The 20,523-nt window shown below is 38.1% G+C and overlaps 1 protein-coding gene across 1 annotated transcript in view; it reads right to left on the bottom strand.

Annotated features, from left to right (window-relative positions):
- The window catches only part of LOC310649270 (uncharacterized protein), a gene marked incomplete at both ends in the record, with an annotated part of 44,687 nt that extends 29,497 nt beyond the window's left edge, over window positions 1-15,190 (bottom strand). The window contains 6 exons of the mRNA XM_083377570.1: window positions 9,804-10,030; window positions 10,498-10,623; window positions 11,501-11,662; window positions 13,426-13,582; window positions 14,115-14,197; window positions 15,017-15,190. Coding sequence (XP_083233696.1) covers window positions 9,804-10,030; window positions 10,498-10,623; window positions 11,501-11,662; window positions 13,426-13,582; window positions 14,115-14,197; window positions 15,017-15,190 — 929 coding nt within the window. The remainder of the gene's footprint in view (window positions 1-9,803; window positions 10,031-10,497; window positions 10,624-11,500; window positions 11,663-13,425; window positions 13,583-14,114; window positions 14,198-15,016) is intronic.
- Window positions 15,191-20,523: the final 5,333 nt, after the last annotated feature.

Here is a 20,523-nt window from a genome sequence, read left to right as displayed (position 1 = left end):
CTTCGTTTTTCTTCTACAGTTTGGTGGATTTGCAGTAGCCCTCTTCCCCCTATTCTTCTTGGCAGGTATAATCTGTCGATGTCACTTCGTGGATGTAGAGTGTGGAGCATATTCAAAAGTTTACACATTTTCCGGTCTAGGAAATTCAGCCAATGTCCAGTTGGTAATTCCAGCTGGGTAGTGTATCACTAGGACTGCCCATTATTATTGTTATTGTTATTGTTATTGCAAAAGTTTCTCATCTTGCTGCTTTTCTCACAGGAGTCTGCAACACTCTTAAGAGATGCATTCATTTTTACAACCACTTTAAATGATTTTCTAGGGTATGTTTTTCCTTCAACAATCATAGCTGATATAGATGGCAACATCATCCCTGAAAGCAGAACAGAATTGTTTGTCCTTCTTCCCCTTTGTTTTCCATCTGCTTTGCTGAAAGATATTCCTTAGTTCTCATTTGACCAGTCTAGTGTTCATCTTAAAAAAAATATGAAAAGGTGCATTGCAAAAAATCAGTCAATTTTTACTTCATATTTTTACTTGGGGTCTCTAGAGACACAAGAAATTGTCTTGAACTCAGAGAGCAAAATGGACATTGCCAAGAAATTTGGGGAGCTTGGGAATGGTTAGGAGGACACTGACTTTTCTACGCTGTCTTGTCTATAATAATAATAATAATAATAATAATAATAATAATAATAATAATAATAATAATAATAATAATAATAATAATAATGCTGGAAGGGACCTTGCAGGTCATCTAGTCCAACCCCCTGCTCGGGCAGGAAACCCTATACCATTTCAGACAAATGGCTGTCCAGTCTCTTCTTAAAAACTTCCAGTGTTGGAGCATTCACCACTTCTAGAGGCAGGTTGTTCCACTGATTAATTGTTCTAATTGTCAGGAAGTTTATCCTTAGTTCTAGGTTGCTTCTCTCCTTGATTAGTTTCCATCCATTGTTTCTTGTCCTGCTTTCAGGTGCTTTGGAGAATAGCTGCACTCCCTCTTCCTTGTGGCAGCCCCTGAGATATTGGAACACTGCTATCATGTCCCCCCTCATCCTTCTCTTCATTAAACTAGTCATACCCAATTTAGCAACCATTCCTCATATGTTTTAGCCTCCAGACCTCTAATCGTCTTTGTGCTCTTCTCTGCACTCTTTCTAGAGTCTCAACATCCTTTTTACATGGTAGTGACCAAAACTGGATACAGTATTCCAAGTGTGGCCTTACCAAGGCATTGTAAAATGGTATTAATACTTCACATGATCTCAATTCTATCCCTCTGTTAATGCAGCCTAACACTGTGTCTTAGATGCCAATAGGCAGCTGTGGTCATGGATGACTCACGGATGACCCAGCTCTGTTAGAAATGAAACTAATGTGAAAGGAGCAGAATTATACAATTTAAGACTTAATTATATAGTGTGGCATTTTGTTTTGCTTCGGGAGTATGTCTATTCATGATATGTACAATTTTGTATGTTATTAGAGATAAGAATCGTAGCTATTGCATTTACTAGTGCCTTTGAGCCCATATCTTGAAAGGATATGGTTAATCATCATTCTGAATTAAAGCATACAGTGCTATCCTGCCTTTAAATCAAGTGAGTCAGTTGCTTCAGCTGACAAATTTTGGGAGGTAAAGTAAGAGAGGTTGTGCACCATTCCATTGATCTGGAGTCTCCTAAACTAACCACCAGTTATCTTATGCAGTGATGGGTGTCTTTTGATCCCCATGTTGAAGAAATTAAACTGCTGGTCCAGTTAGCTTTTTCACATGCACTGGGGAAGGACACCATCTTGGCATTTGCCTTGGGAAGCAAAATGAGGTCAGAATAAATTAATTCTATGTGTTTTTCACTTGGTGTTTAACTATCTCTGGGTATATAGGAAGTAGAAGACAAGGAAGTGTTTGATCAGTCTTTGGTATATTATTCTGACCAATAAAACTATGCCTTATCCAATACTAGATTATAGTGCCTATGAATTTTGCTTTCTGTCCAGCTCCATAACTTTATATTCTAATGGCTTTCATTCAGAAGCCATCAGTTTCTGTCTTAGAGCTACTTCTGATCCTATAATCTCTGCAATCTTCATTCTAGATCCATTCCAACAAGCTTGAGCAACCCTCAAGTGGCTCCAAACATTTTGCACACCTCAGACCTTTGAAAATTGGGAAGATGTCTTATATCTTAAGCTGTAGTATAGAGCCATAAAATATGCAAATCTCATGCTATTTACTATTCTGATGATAGGAAGTGTTTTTGGTTAAGTCAGCTTACAGCAAGCCTTGATTTTTCCCAGAAGTTCTCCAAAGTTATAAGAAGCTCTTGACTTTTTTATTGGCATAAAGCAAAATATATGAATTCCAAAGCTATGACTGTTACATATTATTGTGGCATTATAAACTTCACCCAGAATTAGTTGTATAATAATGTGACTTCGAAACTGTGCTTTCAAGTATGATGATGATTACTTTCCTATGCTCTGGATACCTAATAAGAGATGAGAATAAGGGGTACAAATTAATTTATATGCATCTATGGTCCACAACAAAGGGGGTGGTGGTGATGAGTGATGATGATGATGATGATGATGATGATGATGATGATGATGATGATGATGGTGACATGCTGATACTTACCTTGCTGAATCAGTTTTATGGGATTGCCTTGCAGGCAAGATGATGACCTAAATTTGGGGTGAATGAAGAATGTCATTTTGCAATGCTTATTAAATGTGCTTTGTCAGACAGCTGACACTTCAGTATTCCCCAGAATTGACTAAATTACCTTTCAGGTTTGGTTGGCAAAGCCTTTATTAGAAACAACATGAGTTGATTATTCAATAGCTAGAAATATTTGCATAATCTGTAAACTATTCTGCTTCCTTTGTGTGCTATGCAATACAGTATTTCAATACTGTACAATTCAATTGCCTGTTTTTTGTTTGCTTGTTTTTTATACCTAAAATGGAGAGGTTCTGATAGACATCAGTGAAGCAAGGTAATAGCAGGAAAATTTTATTTCACAGTAGATTCAAGTTTAAATTGAATGATTAATGTGAACCAGTTTGTCTGAAAAGGATGTATCAGACCTCTGAAGCACCATAACTTCATAAAAGGTAAATATATTTTTATTTCAGATTTAGTTAGCTAGGATAGTGAATTCCTGGCCTACACATTGCACCCAACACACAGCTCCTCCCTATCTACACATGAAGGCCTCATCTGGGATCACTCACCTTCAGTATCCATTATTCCTTCTACTCAACCTTGAAAAGCTGTTGTTTCAGGGTAAAAGGTTGATGTAATACAACTTTCTATTCCCTCCATGATTTTTGAAATGTCCACAGCAAGTTCCAAAAATAGAACAGGATAGAATAATGGTCAATATTTGTATATTTTATTGTTTTATTTTGGGCATTAATTTAATTCTATTTTAACTTTTGTATTTTTGTATTTTTATTATATGCCCTGTTCACCGCCCTGAGTCCTTCGGGAGAAGGGCGGTATAAAAATTTAATAAAACTAAACTAAAACTAATTTTATTTTATTTTTAATCTTCCTTTTATGATTCCCTACAGCAATATCCTTAGGGGAAATCATAATTTGCAAAATACTGGCTACATAAACACAAAAGGGGCAGAGCTTAGGCTGTGACCACATCTATTGCCATCCAGCACTGGTTTTGCCTTTTCACTGAAATTATACCTTGGTCAACATTTGTACTGAATAAGTCACCTATGCCACAAGATTCTGGGAGCTTAGTAAATACATGAAAATAAAAATATGTAAAAGTAGGGAATATGTTTTGCTTCAAATTACATTATTTCATATTTATCTTGAACTACATTTGCCATTTTATTCTCCAATTTTGGAGTGATTTCTATAAAACTTTCTGGTGTACCCTTTGGTTGTATGCAGTGATATGTTTTGGGACCTTAGATCCCTTTTTTCAGTCCTTCAAACTCCCTATATCTATAGCTGCTAAAGATGTACAGAATAGTTTCTTTTCATCCATCCATTCATTCATCCATCCATCCCTCCATCAATCCAAAAAAATGTATGAATCCATTTTAAAAGAAACAAAAGTCTACTGTTACAGGGCTGTCTGTTACTGTTACAGATGACTGTCATTTTAGATTTTGCTCAATTTCTCATTCTTCCTTCTTGAGTTAATGTCATTCTTTTTCATCATCAGTTTCTCAATTCTTTCTAGAAGTCTATATGAAAATTAATGTAGATGTTTCCTTAAGGCTATTATAGTTAAATTGCAAAAATGCAGATGACCACTAAATGGCATCAGACACATAAAGTTCTAATTCTTTGTTGCCATCTACCGGTAATCCAATTTTTGTAGCCTGATTTGTTTGCACTCTCAAGAAATGTAAATTAGTATTTGTGAATTAAAACACAAATGAGGAATGCGCATAACAAAATATTCTCAATGTTGGTCCCCAAAAACTGGGACTAAGAATGTTGATCCCCTAAGAGTGGGACTAAGAGTCACATTGCCCCTAATAATCAGTTTTTGAATTTTCCTTTGTTATTTATGGAGCCATGGAACATTGTCAACTTCCCTCCGCCCAGTACGCTCCCACAGAGAGGGCCTCCTCAGGGTGCCACCGGTCAAAGAATGCCGACTGGTGGCCCCCAGGGGGAGGGCGTTCTCTGTGGGCGCACCAGATTTATGGAACCATCTTCCAGTCGAGCTCCGGATGGCGCCTGATCTCCGCTCCTTCCGGCGCGATCTTAAAACCCACCTTTTTGAACAAGCCGGCCTGACCTGATGGGATGGGGTTGGGTTTTATAAATTAACTTAACTTTTAATCTGTATTAATTTATTATGGGCATCGTTGTTTAATTACTTTTAATAAATTTTAATTTTTGTATCTTGTTTTTATTATGTATTGCCCTGTTCACCGCCCTGAGTCCTTCGGGAGAAGGGCGGTATACAAATTAAATTAATATAATATATATAATATATAATATTGTGGCAACCCCAGTTTTAGTTCCCATCTTCATGTTGCTGGCTTTATCTTATTTCTAGGCATGAAGAAGCAAGAGGTTAATGATATATTCCAAAAATTCCAAGATCTTTCCCTTCATTTTGCTTGTTTGGCAAAATCCACCTATAATTTCTTACGGTAAAAGCTGAATAAGTCGGCCATTGGATTGGATTGGATTGGATTGGATTGGATCCAAACTTAACCGGTGAAATCAATGAGCTCAAGGTATTCAAGATTATAGTTACTTATCTGTTTGCACCACAGACTTAACTGGATGTTTTTGAATAACTAAATCCAGTCAGCCAATACATAGCAGGTAGGTGAGTTAATTTTAGCTCCAGTTTCTCCAAGGGAACATAGACCAGATGGTTAACTAAATATTAACTTTCTTTTCCTGCTGCTAGCACATAATCTCAGTGTCCTTATAAACATGGACCTGAAAATCTGTCACTGCACATTTAGGAAGTAGTGGTGTGAAACAGGAAGGAAAGGGAAAGAGTGGTAAGTGCATTTTAACTACATCTGCTGTGGTGTTGATTCCAACATGGCTATTGTACATTTGTTTTTAGTCAATGTTTTTTAAAAAGGCTGAAAAGTCAGGAAGTGATAACTTTGCAGAAACCAGAAGCTAACAGGCTGCTCTCTATTTTGACCAGGAATTTCTGAACTGCAATCTCAGGGCCTGGGGATCAGTATTTCAGCCAGAATAGTGTGAAAGTGAGATAGGATAAAGATCCTGAGAACAGAATGAACCACTATAGTAACAATAAATGATTTCAACATCCCATCAAAAAACAAGCAGCTGTTAGCCCAATCTACCTCATGGGTGGTAGAAAAAGACATGAGTCTTGAATCTGCTACACACATGGCCTGCATATTACACTTTGCAGTTGCTGGATTTCTTCATTAACGGCTTTTCTAGTGTCTATAGTAAAACAAGTTTATCAAGGGCCATGTCCTTGAATCTCTGCCTGGAAGACTTAGCCTGAGTATCAGTCTAGCACTAGGGTCTTCAAACCTGGTCCTTTTATCACTTGTGGATTTCAACTCCCAGAATTCAGGCATGCTGGCTGAGGAATTCTGGGAGTTGAAGTCCACAAGTCATAAAAGGGCCAGGTTTGAAAACCCCTGGTCTAGCAGAAGCATGAAAGGTAAATACTGTTTCCCAGTTCTGGAAACACAGTATGGAAACCAAGTGATTGCATTATGGCATTCTCTCCTATATTAATAGACATGTGTATTCTTCTAAGTTTCTGTTAATTTGCAAGATAAATATCCATAAATTTTGTCTAGGTGCAAACATATTACAATTTATATCTTTTTGTTACTCTTAGTCAAAGATCTGATATGCTATGAAAGTCTTTGGCTACTTTCTTTTCTTAAGGTGACTTGGTTAGCCTTATTAACATGTTTACTTTTGATTTTTTTAAAAAGACACATCTAGTACACAGAGACCTTTGATGTCAACAAGAGCAAAGCAGATTTATTTTGGACATTTTTGTTGTTTTCAGTGGTCAGAGGATAGGCAACCACGGCACTGATACTTATTAGGTAAAAAAACAATGCTTTGTTGCAGAAAAATGGGAAAGACTCAGCAGGAGATGGTGGAGTGAATGCCCTCACATCCACTTTGAAAATATATGGGATAGTAAAGCGATAGAAGGTTGGAAGAACTATCAGGAATGCTTCATTGGGGCAAGGGACGCTCTGCCACTTCTCCTACAGTTGTCTGAAGATAAAGAAAAACAAGATGAAATTACTAGAAAGAAAGAGATGCCAATGCTACTGTACATAACTGTTCAAATCAATAGAAAATTTTAGACAGTTTAAGTAGCATGCAATATATTTTGGAAGCTCCCAATATTCATACAAGAAGACTCAACTGGATGTGGCTGACTTGAGGTTGAAAGAAAACTGAGTGCAGGTGCAGGTGCTCTAGTTGTACCGATACACAATTTATAAGAAAATTTCCTGCTTTGTAAATGTGAATGAAGAAATTAATTAAATTAAATGATTTTCAAATTTATTTTCCGTGAAATAAATGGAAAGTAGGTTTTAGTTTAGAACTGACTAAAAGCCTTCAGATGGGAATATTTGTGTTTACAAGGTGTCTTTGACTTACAACCACAACCGGAACCAGAATTTCCATTGCTAAGCAAGGTAGTTGTTCAGTGAGTTGCACCCAATATTAAGATCTTTTTTCCCATGATTGTTAAGCAAATTGTCGCATTGTTAAATGAAACGTGGTTTTTAAGCAAATCCAGTTTCCCTTATTGACTTTGCTCATCAGAAGCCCACTGGAAAGGTTGTAAATGGTAATCATATGACCCTGGAATACCGCAACCATTGTAAATTCATGCCAGTTGCCAAGCATTCAAATTTTTGTCACCTGACCATGGAGATGATGTGACAGTTGTAAGTAGAAGGACTGCTCATAAGTCACTTTTTTCAGTGCCATTTTAACTTCAAATGATTGATAAATGAATGGTTGTAATTTGAGGAATAACTGTACACTGCTTTATATAATTAAACAAGGTGCTTCAGAGATTATAGTTATGAATTATTGCATCCAGTTCTGGTCTGTCAACTATATTTTATACAACCTACAGCTCAAATTTCTTGGGGGCTCCTCTTTGATATTTTACTCAGGCCTTGACCTAGGAGCCCCTAATGCATGACATTGATGATAAAATCCCACCATGTTTTAACCTTTTTTTCAAACAAGAAAAAATGCTTCTCACCTCATTTTTATGTGCTTTAGTGATGCAAATGGGCTCCATGGCATGAATGGGTCACATAAGTGTGGGATGTCCGAGCTTCACTGGATTTTGCACTTGATGTGCTGTTGTTTCTACTGACTCCTCCTCCACCACTGTAGGGGGGGGAAGGGAAAAATATTAACTTAAAAATGAATCATTTGCTAGAAACCATGATTCAGTGATAGACACACAACCAACATCTTGGCTATCAGCTGTTTTCATATCTAACTGGGGGGAAAACAATTAGGTGAAAGTAAGAGTTGCCTGAATTTTTTGGCATCCATTAAGAGAGGATGGTCTCAAAATACATTATTTTTTCCTTGCTACAGAAATTTAGTTAATTGACAACTCCAACTTACAAAATTTGCCTTGCAGCCTACTGAAAACTTCACTTTTGTTAAGAAATTTTGTCTGGACACTTGTCTAAGGAGCAGAAGTAAAAATATACTGTATCATGTTTCAAAGCAATGCTTGTAGATTTATCATTCATCTCTTGTTGGGTCCATTATGCCAGAAACCCAAAATAGAATCACAGAATTATAGATGGTAAGGGCTGGTAAATTTCTTAGAGACTGATTAGTCCAAACCCTTTCCCAAGGCATATTCTACTATTGCAGCTTCCTTCCAGACCTTGTCAAAGACCATCCAGTCTCGCAGTAGTATCTTGAGGCCTTTCCCACTTATCCCTAATCACCTGTCAACATGCCCTGGCAACACCATATTTCTGCTGTGTTCCCTTCTTCTTTTTTCAAGCCTATCCATTAGGTCTCTAGGTCCACCCATGTTAAAGCCATATTTTCCCCTAATTTAAACACTACCCAAGGATAGTTTTAAAGTGTATAGATTCTGTTAGGCTTTGTTACCTATTCTTGTGGAGGTAAGGTAGTTGACCTTGGTGAATGGGAATAAAGAAAATAATGGTAAGATAGGGATTACTAATAAGAACAGAAAATTCTAAGCTGCCAATAGCATTTTCTGCTATTTCACAAACTTTGAGCAATGTTTTCAACATCACAAAAATGTAGGGGTTTGGTTGGCTTAAGAAAAAATGAACTGCCCAAGATACATATGTGAACAAGAGTAGAAGTCAGGCTCAGCAGCAGAGGATTGGTTAAAAACTTAATGTGACTATGTGACCATCATCTTCATTTTAAGAGGTACCCTTGTCAATGCTGCTGGTTGGAATCTATAATTTTTCATATATCTAACCTGCCTCCCAGCCTAACAACATAATAATATTGTCAAACATCAATCATTCATTTTCTCAGAAATCCTTTCTAAACTTTAAAAGAAGACAATTTCCCTATTCTAGATTGGGGAGTAGGAACCACATTGACCTCTGAAGAGTAAAAGTGAGGAGAACTCCAAAAGAGCCAAGACAAAGAGGGAATAAGGATTAATGTTGTCTTTTCTGCATTTAAAACTATAGCTAAATCCTTCAAAGTTAAAGCATTTATGTAATATTTTGCAGCATCAACCATTCAGCAGCAATTTTTGGAGTAACCATGGAGACCTTACTACCTGGTTTTGGTGGCCATAGGTGCCCTGGACTTCCCTTGTGTAATCTTGCTATAAATGGAAGAACGATATTATTTCCTAAAACAACAATATGGTACAACTGAAATTTTCCAGTTCATTGGTCATTCTATACAAGCCCTTCTACTTAAAGAATATAAAAGTAAGGTAAAGGTTCCCCCGCACATGCGTGCTAGAATACCAAGTGTGAATATACATGTCTCAGGATAATCCTGCAGGATCCAATCTGGGTCTGTCATCTGGATTGGAGCTTTAGTTATCTGGGCTTTCAGACTCATGCTGGAGCCCATCTTCAGGGAACTTCTCTGCTAGAGAAGATGCTAGAGCCATGAACATGACTAAACCTCTGGTCCTGGTAACCGATCCAGATTGGATCCTGCAGCAGCAAGTGTCCACAATTCACCAAATGTCAATCCCCTGGACTAGTCTCCTATTTTATTTTAACTAAAAAAATCCATCCGTTTATTGGGAACCCCATCATTTCTGGATGCTACTCACACAATGTCATGTTGTCCCCCTTCCAGCAAGCCCCGGTAAGTGGCAATCTCCTTCTCCAAGCGGCTTTTGACATCCAGGAGCTCTGTGTAGTCATGGTTCTGGCATTCCATTTCTGACCGCAGTTCTGCCAACTGCTGCTCCAGACAGGAGATGCGCTCCTGGAGTTCAGCCAAATGGCTATTGTAGCGAAGCTCAGTTTCACCCAGGGATCCCTCCAGGGTGTCCCTCTGACAAATAAAAGAGAACACAGTCATTATAAGACAAGAGGTCCAGTGGGGATGATTTAACAGGATTCTGAGAGTCTGCAAAAGTACAACATGAAGCTGAATGCAAGGTTTAACCTGTTTCTTAAGGCTCAAAGAGAGATCAACAGGCTTTTTTTAATCAATCTTTGTATGCAACCTAACATCTGTATTGATTGTGATCATATCTGCAATCTCCCAATTCTGCTTTGACCATCCCCCCACCTGCTTTAATAATATATGGGTTATTGAATTTATGATTCTTTTTTTTTCTCTGTCAAATCAAGGCTGCATACTTGAGCATGTAGTTTTAGCCAGAGCCTGGTTATTAGGCTGGGAATGAGAGAAAATAACTAACACAGAGTGGGCTTTGCATATACATGATGCAACTGTGCACTGCCTGTTGCAGTTTATTCCATCCTCCAACTCTACAAAAATTCTCAATCTCTTACCAGGCTGCACTGGGCATCATATTCAATCTCCAGGGCTTGTAGTTGGCGTCTTAATTCAGTGACCTTGTTGTTGCTTTCTTCAATCTCCTGACTGCTGGTGCAGACATCACGATTCACCTCCTCAATCTGGAGTGCAGAAAAGTTAAGAGAAATACATAGATGAGCAATATATACAGTTTAATCTCGAGTTAGTCCTGCCAAAGAAAGTTTCAGGGGAAAAAATTCCAAGCAGGATTTGGACTGACTGACTACTGTCTTTCATCTATTTATCTATCGTCTGTCTGTCTGTCTGTCTGTCTGTCTGTCTGTCTGTCTGTCTGTCTGTCTGTCTGTCTGTCTGTCTATCATCATCATCTATGTGCTAAGAAGCTGTAAGTAAGAGTTTAGATCAGGAAGAAAAAGTTCAGCTTCAATCATAGAGGCTTGAGATTCAGGAATCAATCATTTTCAGAGATTTTCTGTCTTGATGGGATTGTACTTCCCAAATGGAATTGGTTTACTATCTAGGAGTCCTTTTCAGCTCATAGTTCTTGTAGCTAGAAGAACTTTTGTACAGATTCACCTTGTGTACCAGTTGCACCTTTTTCTGGACTAATAGTTGTTTCTCATGGTCAATCAACTATTGTCAACTATTGGATTTCTGCAATGAGTTTTCTGCCTTTAAAGACCACTCTGAAACTGTACTTTATCAAGGGTTTATCTTGATAAGACTTGTGCCTCTGTTTTTCTAGTTATGTTATTTACTGTTGGTTTCCAGATGCAATAAAGCCTTTCATGGATTGGACATGGTTATTTACAGAACCATCTTTCTTCAATTAAGACTTTGCAGGGTAATCAAAAAATTGTATTATTACAGCCATTCAAAAAAAAATTCTACAGAAGAATGCTATTGTATAGGACCTCAGAGATATTGTGATTCAATTCCCATGCTATTTGGTGGATATGAGAGTTTTTCAAGCACACCTAAAATGTTCCAAGTTAAGAAAACTGACATTTCACTTACCTTGGATTCATACCATGCTTCTACTTCCTTGCGGTTTCCTTCAATCATTGATTCGTATTTGCATCTCATCTCTTCCAGAATTTTCTTCAGATCTGGCCCAGGACAGGCATTCACTTCCACACTGACATCTCCAGAGGCCTGGTTCTTCAGGCAGGCAACTTCCTACTCAAAGAAAAGAAAGTGCTTGGAATTTGGACCCTTCTTTTTCTGCTCAACTCACCTTACCCCAAGTGAACTTTCTAGCAACCTGGTTAACCGAAGTTGATGGAGACTATAAAGGGCAAATCAACTTCAAAGAGGTGAGCTGTATTGTTTCTGGGACTGTACCAGTCCCCCAGTTTAAAATGTGTCAATAGCAATGATGATGCAAATGAAAGGAAGAATCTGCAGATAATTTCCCCAGCGATATATTGCTGTTCAACTAACAAGGAAAGATTTTCTTCAGTGACCAAAAGAGCGTCTAGCTAGCTCAGTTTTGAGGTAAGGAGGACTGGTGACCCCGTAGCTCTTTGGTTGCTGTTGAACTACAATTTTCATTATTGTTTCTACTGAATGAGACAGGTTGGATGAAGCTGATAGAAACTAGTGCAACAACATCCACAAATCTCCCCATTTTTGTCTTAGAACGCACATATATACAGACATATATAAATACAAAATACTGTCCCCTTCCCCAACCAGTGTATCTGTGCAAATTATTTGTTTGCAAGCAATGGTAAATATTAGCGTTTGAGGGGTCCTTGGTACTCTCTGAGCTTGGTTGTTTGCTTGCAGATGTTTTATTGCCCAAACTAGGTAACATCATCATAGATAGTGGCTAGAAATCTATTCCAGTCTTGCCTACTCCGCTTTATTTAATTTACAAACAGATAAAATTTGTTTGTATTGACAAACATTATATGAGTTTACAGAAATGTCAACTGGGAGATATTTTGACCTTATATATCATAAGATCATGTTCAGGAATTCCAAAACCTAATAATTTATGAACCTTTGGCTGTTCTAATTTTTTATATTGTATATTTTATTTATTTGGAGGGGGTTGCAAAGATAATTTTAGGGTGCAAAGAATGGAATGGTACTGCCAGGTATCTTGTTGCTAATTTGCTAATACACTGATCATGATATTAAATAGCAGTTTATGATGTGTATAAGTATACCATATTAGTGAAATGGCAAGTTCCTTAACTGTCATGTCCCCATTAGCAAAACTGATCAAATAATTATTTCAGAGGTTTTAGTTAAGGGTCATTAAACATCATTTAATCATTATTCTTTGCAATATGAACATGTCTGCTGGATACAACTCAGTAAAATAGTCTATCCTCCTAACATAGAGGTGATGAAATTGTGGATCTCCATATAATAGCAATAGCAATAGCACTTAGACTTATATACCGCTTCACAGTGCTTTCCAGCCCTCTGTAAGCAGTTTACAGAGTTTCAGCATATTGCCCCCAACAATCTGGGTCCTCATTTTACTGACCTCAGAAGGCTGGAAGGCTGTGTCAACCTTGAGCCGGTGAGTCTCAGACTGCCAAACTACTAGCAGCCAGCAGTCAGCAGAAGTAGCCTGCAGTACTGCATTCTAGCCACTGCACCACAATGGCTCTGAATGCTGAATTTACTAATTGCAGCACTGAATTGCAGAAACTGCAATCGGATGGTTATTTGTGAGTAAGTTCAGCAACACTGTTTTGTGTTTTTCAACCTTGGACACTTGAATATGTATGGACTTCAACTCCCAGGATTCCCCAGCCAGCCATTTTGTCAAACATCCAAGGCTGAGAAACACTGTCCTAGTCATCTACTGTATAGCTTCACACCCTGACTCAAAAAGAAGTTTATTGGCGTTTCTAATAAGGTATTTATTATTTCCCATGATGCATTTAGATTTTATTGAATGAGGAAATGATCACCCTTACCTCCTCATGGTTTTTCCTTAGGCAGCATAGCTCATCTTGCAGGTTCTCACACTGTATATCCAGGTCAGATCGGCAGGCAGTCAGCTGATCCAGGATTTGATGCAGTCCATTGATATCAGCCTCCACATTCTGACGGAGGCAGCATTCTGTCTCAAACCTGAAAAGGAATGAAAAAAGGAATGAAGGTTTTACTGGTTAGCTTATAGGCCCAGACAAGGGAAACTTGCAAACATACTTCATATTAGGTAAACTTTAGATATAAATAAAAGAAGATACCAAATAATCAACAATATTTCATTGAGTATAACCCTGCTAGAATTTTGTTTTTATTCCAGGCACATTGAACTACATGTTCCTTTCCTTGTTTATAGCAGACTTTACCAACTCTGATGCACTGTAAGCATGAGAATTTCAACTCCCAATAATCATATTGCCTAAGGTATTCTGGAAATTGAGCCTGACAAATCTGAAGGATCTCCAACTTAGGGAAAACTGCATTGTAGCAGAAGTAACACCCCAAAATAGAGAATGGCAAGATTCTTCTTGCCTTCTTGCCTAAAATGAAAGACATTCTTCTCTAACAGCCTGACCACAGTGCCCATCAAGGCAATTCCATAAGTAGCCCTGCACTTTCAATAAAACAAATATTCTTTTGTTCATCTGCCCTTAATTTACTGAAAAGTACTCACTTGGATCTGAAATCATCAGCAGTCAGTTTGCTGTTATCAATACACAGAAGGAGTTTGTTATTCTCCACACTTGCACAAATAAGCTGGATAAATGGAAAAAATGCAAGTCCATTGATGAATCTACATTGATTTTGCCTTTTATGTAAAGTTTTAGCATTAAGGTTTAGCCACCCATGTCAGATGTTCCTTAAACTAGTTTAGCTTATGGATACATGCTCGTTTACATCTAAATTGTTATTTGAAAGCACAAAATAATAATCAAGCAAACCCCTGAGTGGGAATTTCCTACAGTTTGTAAATGATTGGAAGTGGTGACCAAGATGTAGCTAATATTCTCCTCTTCCAAAAATCAACTTGTACAACTTGGGGGTGCCTTTAATTTTTCCCCATGGTGACTGCTTCCATACAGAAAATTGATTAAATATTGCATTTCATGGTGAATTTGTACCATGCTAACAAGACAATATTGAATTACTAAAAGGTTTACTGGCTCAGTATGTCAACATAATACAGTAGGAGCAGCATCTATAGATAAACTTAAGATAAACTTAGAGTGCTAGCTATTATAAACTGTTGTCAATTTTTAAAATTAAGTTTTCTTATTAATTTCTGCATTCACTAGAATCCATATTACAGAATAATGTGGAAACATCATCAAACCCCACCACCATTATGGGAAAGCAGGATGTCCTCACAGATTAGAATTCAAGAACATGTTTAACAAAATTTAATTGATTCATATTTCATATATGATGATTAGAAGAATAAACTGATCCTTAGAAATCAGCAAAATAAATTCACAGCATTGTGAACTTTAGTTAAGCAGGAATGCTATTACCTGCAATTGTCCCAAGCAAATGCATGTGAAAAATATGAAAAATGGATTGAGAATTGATGTCTACCTGGTTTTTAAGATCTTCAATTTGCTGGTGGTAATGACTATAGTCCTTTGGTTCACTCAGAGGGCCTTGCTTGGCATAAAAGTCTCTGATTCGGCACTCAAGCTCAGCATTTTCCTCTTCCAGGCATCGGACTTTGTCTAGATAGCTGGCCAGGCGATCATTGAGGTTCTGCATGGTCATCTTCCCATCAAGATTAGAGAAAATACCTCCACAAACAGGTTCTCCAATCAATCCAGCAACTGCTCCAGGGTTAGGTACCATACCACCCATGCCACCAACAACACCTGGATGAGCCATCCCACCTACCATCCCAGCAGGGACAGCTCCAACCACTCCACAAGGAGTACCTACCATAGTAGCATGAGGAGCACCAACTACACCACCCATGCTATTAACTACAGCAGTTGGTACAGCACCAACCATGCCACCATGGGCACCACCTACTACACCACCAGGAATACCACCTACCACACCTACATGACCACCACCAGCACCACCTACCATACCATTTCTAGCAGCAGAAGTCCCCATGTGAGAGGTGGCCACAAAGTTACCATTTGTCCCAGCATGTCCTCCCCCAACAAAAGCCCCATTGCAGCTGCCAGCTGAGAAATGGCTTCTCCCCCCAAGATGACTCCGTCCAGAGAAGCTAGCTCTTTCGTTGCCTAGCCCACATGAAGTATATCGCCCAGAGCCAACAGAAGAAACCCCCACTCCAAGATTGCAGCTCCCACTGCTGTTTCTCCCAGCTGTTAGGACCGTGTGTCTTGGACCACAGCTCATAGTGGCAGAGAAATTCCTTAATGCTAAGCTGAAAGCAAGAGGCACCACTTGACACAAAGTAAGATTGCTGAATCCACTACCCACTTATCTCTATTTATACTTTCTTCAAAGGGTGTCACCTGTTCTGCCAGAGTTCTTTTCTGGGGTTCTCCCCACACACCCCTTTTAAACTCATAATACAGGATGCTGTAATTATTCAGACCAAAGCTAAATTCCCAAAGGCAAGGTGCTGGCAGATGCAATGGGATTCAAAGAAGACGCTGCACATGTCAGCAGCTCCCTGGGAAAAAAAATAGGAAGATAGTATGTGTTTTTGTGAGGTACAGTTGGCAACAAACAGAAATGCTGCAATGAATAATAGGCTCTTTTGCCTGCAAGAGGAAACATAGCTTTCCGGATCCAACCTCATTATTTTCCTGCAGCTAAAATGTACACTCATGCCACTTAAGCCTGGGGTAAAACTCAGTCTGACATAAGCCAAAAATCCTCATGAACTTCTCATTTAAAAATATTGCATGCATTCCAAGTCCCCTCTTTTTTCTTCTTCTTCTTCCTTTTTTTTTTTTGCACATTTTTGACATTTCATGAGAAGGCCAGCATAATGCAATGGTTAAGAGGCTGGATCTGGGCCACAAACAATCCAATTTAAATTTGGCCATTGAAGTTACCTTTGGGCCAGTCACTTTCTAAAATTAAGAGACACCCTCATATTACCCCGATGTTCTAATAGAATAGGGGTAATGACTTGATTTCAGTTGAAAGTGATTTCATTTCCCTGCTGTGAAATCATCAAATCATTGCATCATTGTCATGATGCTGCTAAGCTTACTGCTAAGCTTGTAAGCCGCCCTGAGTCTTCGGAGAAGGGCGGGATATAAATGGAATAAAAATAAAAATAAATAAATAAAATGATCTCTAAATGAGGCAAGGATCACCTAACTGTTTCATATTAGCATTTGTATTCTGTATTCTTCATTTACACTGAATGGTATTTCAATGTCACTACACCTAGATATGTAGTATACCCAGTTATATAGTTCTCACTTCTCATACTTTAATCGTTCTTATCTTGTAATGTATTTTCCCATCTAATGATGCAAAAGGGGCCTGCATCAGACTCATACCCAGAAATCCTTCTCTGTCAGTGCAGGTTATCAGCTGCTATCACAAGTATCACACTACAGTATTGACCCCAAATAATAAAACAAGCTATAAAAGAACTGAAAAATAACATGGAGTGCCAAATATCATTAGCATTAGTTTCATGAAAGTATAAATAACGTGGCATGATACATGTGAAAATTCAGTGCTTATCAAAATTTGAAGCAGAGAATTTTATAAGAATTTTAAGCAGCAAATTGATTATAGATCTCCTCCATACTTCTGTACAGGAGTGATGGTGCAGTATTATGACAGTGTTATGACAGCTCCCCACCTAAAGCTAGAACCTACTCACCTATAAAGCAACTTGAATGCCTTCCATTTTGTTTCTTATCTCGTTTCTCAATTTATTCTCATCTTTTATTTGAATCTCTAGTCTTCTCGTTCACTAAAATAATTCAAACATCAACATTTTGTGGTTTTGCTTGAGATGCATATGGCTTGGCTAATATAATTTGACTCTCAAATATGTTTCTTAGTGGTTGACTTATTTGATTTTGGCAAAGCCATTACCTTGATATTAATCTTATTCTCTTTATGAATATTATATCTTAACAATATTTTTGGCCATATAATTTCTCAATTGTTCATAAAATTGATGAAAGTTTGAACAAAATGAAAGTGCAACACTTTCCTATTAACCCATGAAAGTTGAAAAGACAGATATTCATCCATTTAAACCATGATAAGGAATCCATACTCTTTGTAAATTGATTTAGGAAAGTCATTGTCATAAAGTCCAGGGGTGTAGTGGGGCTGGATTTTGTTTTATGATTGCCAAAGAGGCAGTCAACTGAACTTTGCACAGCAGTGTAGACTGAGTTGCTGAGTAAAATCCATGGAGGGAAGAGAGTCAAGGAGCAAGATTTCATCTTTTTGACAAAAGTAAATCCCATAGTATAGGGACGTGGTGGCTCAGTGGGTTAGGATGCTGAGCTTGTCGATCAGAAGGTCGGCAGTTTGGTGGGTCGAATCTTGAGTGCCGCATAACAGAGTTAGCACCTGTTACTTGTCCCAGCTTCTGCCAACCTAGCAGTTCGAAAGCACATAAAAATGCAAGTAGAAAAATAGGGACCACTACAGTGGGAAGGTAACAGTGTTCCGTGCTCCTTTGGCGTCTAGTCATGCCGGCCACATGACCACAGAGACGTCCTCGGACAAGTGCTGGCTCTTCGGCTTTGAAACGGAGATGAGCACCAGCCCCTAGAGTCAGAAACGACTAGCATGCATGTGCGGAGGAACCTTTACCTTTACATTAAATCCCATAGTAGAGGATTACAGAGAAGTTCCATTCCTCATACTTCCAGGCAAATGAGGAACAGATCATCCTGTTAATCAAATATTGACTGGCCGTATTTCAGATGGGAAAAATGGGTTCTTCTGTTCTAGCCTTAATTGGTTGATTTGTTTTGTGCCATGAGGTTGTTGTTGACTCTTAGTGGCCACATAGATAGATTTTTTTCCATGAAAAAGTGCTAAGGAGGAATTTATATAATGGATCAGATCCTGCATAGGCCATTAATAATAGGATAGTATTACTCCAGTGGAAGTGGCTGGGTTTTTTTTCTTTTTTTTTTTTCTTCAAAATAATGTTCTAGTATTAAAATCTGAAAACTTTTCAAGCAACTGCATTACATCTCATGAGCAAAACAAATCTAAAGGAAAGGAAAGTTCTTGATGGAATCTGATAGTGGGTGAAATGCACGTGAACATGAGTTCTTTATCTAAGCACACAATGTGTTTGAATCACAGAGCCCCAAATACTGTAGGTCAAACTGGTTTTCTGTGGCAATTGGTTGATGGAATCTGGGAAAAATGACATGAAAGTTCAATTATGTTTGGCATGCTTACTTTAAGGGATGAGCCCAGAGAGTATAATTAGTCCTTTTAAAGAAATTACTGCATTGGAAGCACTTGAGAAAGGAGAACCGATGGAGTGCCCTGTTATTGCTCTTTCTACTACATCTTGAGAGAATGGCTGCTGCCAAGGCATGATGGAGGGAACTGATTATATTAATATAGCATTATCATTTGTATTTTACAGCCCACTATGCTCTGGGGAATGTGTACTTTTTACTGAGAATAACCCATATCAAAATAACTTATGTCCGGTCAGAACTTGAAAATAACATTTAATGTAGCTCAGTATTTAAACAAAATGATCCGGTTAAGATCTGCATATGTGGGACTGATTGGGGTAGATTGCAAGGGCGACTCCGAAATATAATGTTATCATATTTTATCTATATCTTAAATTATCTTTAATTATTGAGATTTAAGGTGCTGGTACTTACCTTTAAAGCCCTACATGGCTTAGGTCCGGGATACTTGCAGGACCATCTGCTGCCGGGAACAAATTCCCATCGTCCAGTACGCTCACACAGAGAAGGCCTCCTCAGGGTACCGTCAGCTAGGCAATGTCGGCTGGCGACCCCCAGGGGGAGGGCCTTCTCTGTGGGAGCGCCAACCGTATGGAATCAGCTCCCCCCTGAGCTTCGGATAGCCCAAAACCTCCAATCCTTTCGCCGCGGCCTCAAAACACACCTGTTCCACCAGGCTGACCTAGACTGACAGGCATTTTAATTAATTTATATTTAGTATTTTTAATTCATTTTTAAATTCTCTAATTTTTTATTGCACTGATGTTCTCAATTTCATTTTATCTTGATTTATGTACTTATTATATGTTTTGTTGTTAGCCGCCCTGAGTCCTTCGGGAGATAGGGCGGGATATAAATCCCATCAATAAATAAATAAATAAATAAATTATTGTACATTATTACAATTTCATTTTAGATTGTATTTTATTACCATTCCATCTTAAATTGTATTTTATTTTAATTCCATTTTAAATTCTATTTTATCAAATTCCATTTTGGATTGTATTTTGTCAAATTCCATTTTGGATTGCTTTTATCAAGTTTTGGTGACGGTTTGTTGCTGGAACTTTGCACTTTGATATGGCCCAAGGACTAATCAGTAAAGTTGTTACTGAGAATAAAAAAACATTGCAGGCAGAATAAGGATCAGCAGAAGGAACAAAATATTCCAAGCCAGCATGGTCTTCTGCTCATTCCAGAATGGGTGGGATAGCATTTCAGTTCTGTAATGAAGAAGGCCTTTAAACTAATAGAAGTTAGAAATCAGGAGTAGAAATCATGGAAGTTCAGCGTTTCAAGTTCAGCTGAGAATGCAGCCCCAGGGATTCTCGCTGAACAATCATGAAGGTAAAACACCCAGTGCTTTTGAAGCTGGTGTTTAATTTTCCTCTGCACTTGGGGGGAAAACAGTGGAAAGAAATACCAGCTCAGTAAGAATATATTAAAAGGATTTGGAATGTATGATTGTCATGATTTGGAAATAAACCTCAGGCTCTTGGCCATTTTTTTGAGCAAAGCAGAAACTAATTAACTCTCCATACTATAAGTTTAGCTTCAGCACAGTCAAACAGGTAATTTTCCCTCTAGATACTAGCAAGGATTTGTTTTTCTCAAACGTCCAAAACATATTATTTCCATTTTGATCCCAACTGGGGAAAAAAAAACATCGAAACCAGGTTAGGT

Source organism: Vipera ursinii, assembly GCF_947247035.1.
Source record: "Vipera ursinii genome assembly, chromosome: Z".
Lineage (NCBI taxonomy): Eukaryota > Metazoa > Chordata > Lepidosauria > Squamata > Viperidae > Vipera > Vipera ursinii.
Note: the sequence above shows the minus strand (reverse complement) of the source record. Positions and strands in the feature narration are given on the sequence as shown.